The sequence below is a fragment of the Puntigrus tetrazona genome, chromosome 7 (genome assembly GCF_018831695.1).
Source record: "Puntigrus tetrazona isolate hp1 chromosome 7, ASM1883169v1, whole genome shotgun sequence".
Lineage (NCBI taxonomy): Eukaryota > Metazoa > Chordata > Actinopteri > Cypriniformes > Cyprinidae > Puntigrus > Puntigrus tetrazona.
Window position 1 is genome coordinate 5125777 of NC_056705.1, and position 6305 is coordinate 5132081.

The 6305-nt window shown below is 36.8% G+C and overlaps 1 protein-coding gene across 1 annotated transcript; it reads left to right on the forward strand.

The window, feature by feature from the left end:
• The first annotated feature begins 237 nt into the window (after positions 1-237).
• On the forward strand, positions 238-4253 carry LOC122349248 (asialoglycoprotein receptor 2-like). Its single transcript, XM_043245222.1, has 4 exons — positions 238-308; positions 573-643; positions 1198-1569; positions 4195-4253. The coding sequence occupies exons 2-4, from the start codon at positions 607-609 to the stop codon at positions 4251-4253; spliced, it is 468 nt and encodes a 155-aa protein (XP_043101157.1). The 5' UTR covers positions 238-308; positions 573-606.
• Positions 4254-6305: the final 2052 nt, after the last annotated feature.

Consider the following 6305-nt stretch of genomic DNA (forward strand, 5'->3'; position numbering starts at 1 on the left):
ACAGATCAAATGTAAATTTTTTAATGTAAGTGAACATATGTAAAGTTGATTTCAGATGTAGATTTTTCAAAAAGGATGATTAAAAACATCTGTAAATATTTCTGCATGAAGCACAGTGGGTGTCCTGAGATGAACCGCTAAATCACACCTGAAGGACGAGCTACAAAAAGAAACAATACAGGACACACTTTACATATCTGACTGTAAAATTCCCTTCTTAACCCAATGAACCCATTTAAAGAGCACAAGATCTGGAAGCTGAGAATCATTCTGATAACTCAGCATCACTGAACTCATCAGTTTAACAGGTTAGTGTTATTTCATTCATAAGGGGTGAACAGATATAACAGTAGTTCTGCAGTACTTTAACATCGTAATGTAGTAAACTCATGATGTTAGTATATATGTATCATATGTATGTTTTGTTCATCTGTTGTTAGACTTGCCATTTCACTGCATCATTATTGCATTATTTTTTAGCAAACAAAAAAACAGAACTTGTCCAAACTGAATACATTAATTTACTTCAGTTACAAATACATGTAACTTAAATAATCGTGTCAATTTTTTAGTTTTTTTTTCAGCAAAAAAAACCCAAACAAACTGATGGACCAAATTTTGCTTGATCTGCTCCTCTTTTCAGGTAAAACATTCAAAACGTGAAAATAACATAATAACAAAATATGTATAAACATTTAAAAAAACTGGAACAGATTTGCATACTCTCACAGTTTTAAATATAGGAGTATTAAAAAATAATATTAATGATTAAAAATCTAGGTAGGCACGAGTGAGACAAGAATTCAGCTCATCACAATCAATAAACACATCAATAATCAATGTATGTTTATGCAAACATCTACAGCAGAAAACTAAAGAAATATGACTTAAAAACAAGGTCCGACATTATTGGCTAAATGTTGAAGAACGTTATTAAAATCAATCCTTATTTAATCTCATCCAAACTATATTTAGATCAGTGCATTTTCCATAATTTGGTCAATGCTTTATGACAAAAATGCTATAATTAGTCAATTCTTTATCAAAATTAAAAAATGCATAGTCATTTTTCAAGCTCTTCTCCAAAAAAGGTAAACAAACTGTAAATGTCAGAATAAAAACAAAATGCATAGAACAAATAAAGCCAGTTAATTTAAAATCAAGGAAAGATAATAAAACGACTGTGCTCTCTTACAGGACTGCTGTCTTTAACTCTTTGTATACAACCAGATTATATTCTGATCACCAACTCTATAACATGGAGTGCTGCACAGAATTACTGCAGGACAAACCATATTGACCTGGCCACCGTTCAGAGTAACGAAAACTGGACACGTCTGCAAGAAGCAGCAAGACAACAATCCTTTTCTGGCTATGCCTGGGTCGGACTGTACAACGACATCAACAGCTGGCGCTGGTCCTACAACGAAGAGAGTCTGGTGTTCAAGTCCTGGGCTGTAGGTCAGCCTGATAACTACGGAGCAGGAGAGGAGTGTGTCGGGATATTATCTAACGGAGCCTGGTATGATTTCTACTGTACAGACTCAAGATATTTTGTGTGTTACGATGGTAAGAATCCCATACAATCACTCTTTTTTGATGCTCATTAATTCTGTGTACTCCACAAATGTATTCCACTGCAGTTACAAATGACCTAGTTAAAAGTACAGTAATCCAAGAGCCACAATATAACAGCAATGGAATCTAAATACTTATGTTGTTACATTTATTCTTTTTGAAGACAAAATAACATGAAAACGTTTACAGCAGGAAGCTTCATAATAAACTGTAGGGGGCTGTTACACATTCACCAGCGGGTGGCTCACCTTGACACGTGTACTGTATTAACAAAAGTGTGAAGAAATGTGTTGACAAGCACCAATTTAGCTTTAAATTCTTGCTTTTTTCCAAAAACTGGTGGTGAATGAAAATCAGGGATAAAATTGTGCAGTGTGAATGCAGCATTAGCATATTCAGACCAAACTTGGTGTGCATTACGGTGTGTTTACACCAAACATCAATGTAATTATTTGCGCAATTAGTTTACATACAAAGTCAATGCAAAGACGCGAATAGAGGTGAATTTGCACCTGGCGATGCACATGATGTTTGGCACAAGCTCAAGGTATTTGCCTCATTCGCTTCTTCCGTGCAAGTTAAAAATTGCAACTCGAGTTGAAAATTGACATGTCTGGTTAAATCAGAAAATGGAAGAGAGCCATCTGTTATGATATAGGTGTGGAGCGTAGAAACTTAGTTGTAGTGGTAGTTGCATTTTACTAACATTGCTAAAGAGATGCTGCTATCAATAATAAAAATGTATAGTAATATACACTCACAGGCCACTTTGTTAGGTCCACCTTACTAGTGCCGGGTTGAACCCCTTTGCCTTCAGAACTGCCTTAATCCTTCGTGGCATGGATTCAACAAGGTACTGGAAACATTCCTCAGAGATTTTGGTCCATATTGACATGATAGCATCACGCTGTTGCTGCAGATCCATGATGTGAATCTCTCCGCCCACCACATCCTAAAGATTGAGATCTGGTGACTGTGGAGGCCGTTTGAGTACAGTGAACTCACTGTCATGTTCAAGAAACTTTATTCACACTTTATGACATGTGTGTTATCCTGCTGGAAGTAGCCATCAGAAGATGGGTACACTCTGGTCATAAAGAATGGATGTGGTCAGCAACAATACTCAGGTAGGCTGTGGCATTGACACAATACTCAACTAGTTCTATTGGGCCCAAAGTGTGCCAAGAAAATATCCCCACACCATTACACCACCACCACCAGCCTGAACCGTTGATACAAGGCAGGATGGATCCATGCTTTCATGTAGTTGACACCATCCAAACCATCCGAATGTCGCAGCAGAAATTGAGACTCATCAGACCAGGCAACGTTATTCCAATCTTCTATTGTTAAATTTTTGGTGAGCCTGTGTGAATTGTATCCTCAGTTTCCTGTTCTTAGCTGACAGGAGTGACCCGGTGTGGTCTTCTGCTGCTGTGGCCAATGTACCCCTCAATGTTGGACGTGTTGTGCGTTCAGAGATGCTCCTCTTTCTACATCGGGTTGTAACGAGTGGTTATTGGAGTTACTGTTGTCTTTCTATCAGCTCGAACCAATCTGGCCGTTCTCCTCTGACCTCTGGCATCAACAAGGCATTTGCGCCACAGAATTGCCGCCACTGGATAGTTTCTCTTTTCCTGACCATTCTCTGTAAACCCTAGAGATGGTTGTGCGTGAAAATCCCAGTAGATCAGCAGTTTCTGAAATACTTAGACCAGCCTGTCTGGCACCAACAACCATGCCACGTTTAAATCACCTTTCATTCCCGCTCTGATGCTCTCGGTTTGAACTGCAGCAGATCGCCTTGACCATGTCTACATGCCTAAATGCACTGAGTTGCTGCCATGTGTTAGGCTGATTAGAAGAACAGAACATTGGACAGGTGTACCTAATAAAGTGACCGGTAAGTGTAGGTGTATACAGTAGTAGAACACATTAATGCTTGAGCAATAGCCTAAACTAATAGACTCATCCTCCTCTGGATGGTGCTGTGATCCCAGACTTTCACAGCAGGTATGAAACAATGATTTTAGTTATCTCCACCATTGTTGAACTATGCTTTTATTTGAGTGTGCTTTTATTTGAGTATTTGGCGTAAACACACTACTACAATAAGCATGACCTGAAGATACTTGCACAGTTCTGTCAAAGCACTACCCAGTAGATTTTTCTTCATACATTTTTTTGCAAAAACAATTTGCCGAAAAATCTCAATACTGACATATTTCGTTAGATTCTCCACGACATCCAAAGTTGAATGATATTGACATAAAGCATTTAAAATACTGTCAAATAATGCTTTGTAAAATTAATTTCACAAACCCACTGGTGTATCATCAAAAAACTGGGTATGTGTCTTCAGTACTAAAATATTTCAAGAAAGTGCCACCTTGTAGTAAAAACTGTAATTTCAAAGATTAGTCCTGTGTCTATTATCATGATTCAAGTCTTGATCTATCTCACTGCGGCTCTTATCAGTTCTATCATGCACTTCGATCTGATAAAAAACACAATATAGTTTTATTTAAAAGGTTTAACAAGCTCACACTCCGTTGAGAAAATTCATTTGGCTTGCCATGCCTGCAACATCTTAACCCTGTTTTGCAATTTTCACAGGAAGTGCAAACGCAACAGATAAAGTGGTTTTGAGCAACTCAAAAACAGATATGGACTGATGCTCAAAGTACTGCAGATCTCATTATACAGACCTGGCTACCATTAGGAGTCAAGCCGACCAAGACGAGATAACCAGCTTGCTAGGTTTTTTCTCCGCTGGCGTCTGGATCGGTCTGTACAGAGACACTTGGACGTGGTCAGACGGGTCTAATGTCACTTCCTCAACACAAAGCGCTACTCAGGGATTTACTCGGTGGAATGAAGACTGTGTTACTGCTGATTTAACTGCATTTGATGACAGATTGTGCTCGACACCTCTACTTCTACTGTAAAACTGGTAGGTCTGACCTGAGCCAATCTGTACGTTCATTTGTTTATTTGTTGACAAATTAGGAAAATGTCAATAATAACTGTGTTTTCACAAACTACGATTTATGAATTCTTGTTAAGCCAAAGTTCCATTTTATTTTATCCCAAATAATTGTTTGTCCCCAATAAAATAAAAGTAACATTTTGGAATCAAAAAGTGCATATAATTACTTAATTGCATACAGGTATTTAGCAAAAAATCGACAAAAAATCGAATCCATAATTTATATGTTCACAAAAGTAAGATGTAAAATACAGTAAAATATTCAATATGCCCTTTTCCCACAGTGAGGAGGAACAGGAAGGTGATCCGAGTGCAGGTGAAAGCTGCTGAGAACATGGATGAAGCTAAACTGAAGACGCTCGTCTTAAACAAGGTTTGTTTGATTTATAATAAAATTAGGTGTCAGATTTCAGACTTGTTTTTAAAGTTTTTCCCATTTCTTCTATTTGTGTAAGTTTTTAAAAAGTAAAAGATGTTAATTCTGAGCTGAAAACGCCTCACGCTTCAGCTTGCTCAGGATTGGTTCCCAGAGTAATGGAAGGTGTTTGTGTGTTTAGTTACAGCAGACGCTGAGAGATGAGGACGTCACAGTGATGTGGAGGACACAACCCAACGGGAAAGTCTTCCAGGAGATCAACACTGTGCAGAAACGTAGAGAAGCCAACACTACTGCTGTTTGTTCTGAAATCGATATATTTCAAATTAATATGTCATTGATATCTCAAATTAATGCAATTAATTGTTAGTTACAAATATCTGAATTATCGCTTTATATTAGAAATGTATAGTAATTTCTCAAAAAAGCGTTACTCATATTAATTTAGTCGACAAATATTCATGCCTACATATGAGCTAATGCAATCATAGACAGACTGTAATTTTACTGCCACATTTGCCGCCTAAATTGGGACTTTTGAGGAGAATATAAAATGCAGTTTAAAAAATGCATGAAACTAAAAGAATCCATTAAACCTATTTGAGCACACACACACAATATTTACAATACAATTTTATAGCTAAAACTGTAAAACCACACCAGATTTCTGTCCCTACATTTGCATGCTTGCTCAAGTGATACTAATCCATCCTTTTATATGAGATCATTTTAATAAGATAGAAACTTTCATTTATGTAATAATGATGCACACAACCTTAATACATTATATTATATATAAACTTAAAACATTGAATTAGCCCCAGACTAATACTGTAATATTTACAATGACCCTACTGTGTATCTGTGCTTACTGTTCAAATATGGTAGAAAGCTGGAAATACTGACATATTTTGGGCATCCAGTTAAGACTAAAAACATTTGTAATGTATTTAATACTTATTTTTACTGCATCTTCTTGGGTATACCTGGACTATCTGATGGGTAACTGCTTGCTTTAGGATTTGTATAGAAAACTATTGTATGTCTACACCAAGAGCAGCTCTTGTTCTTTCAGGTCTGTTTTTAACAGCAAGCCATTAAAAGCGTTTTATAAACCTAATTTTTAATATATTTATTCATGAATTACGGCTGTTATAAAAAATAAAAGTGGAGATGTTATACCATAACATTTAGTGCTATTATAACAGTACAGAGACAGAGCACTGAATCTATCTCACTTACAGTCATGATGATGCGGCATTCATTTGATTTAACTTTTTATCAGAGACAGTAGATCTGTGCCAGAGTCAAAAACATCCCTCCAAAACCTGTGCCTGAGCTCTGGGTTACTGGTAATAGTGC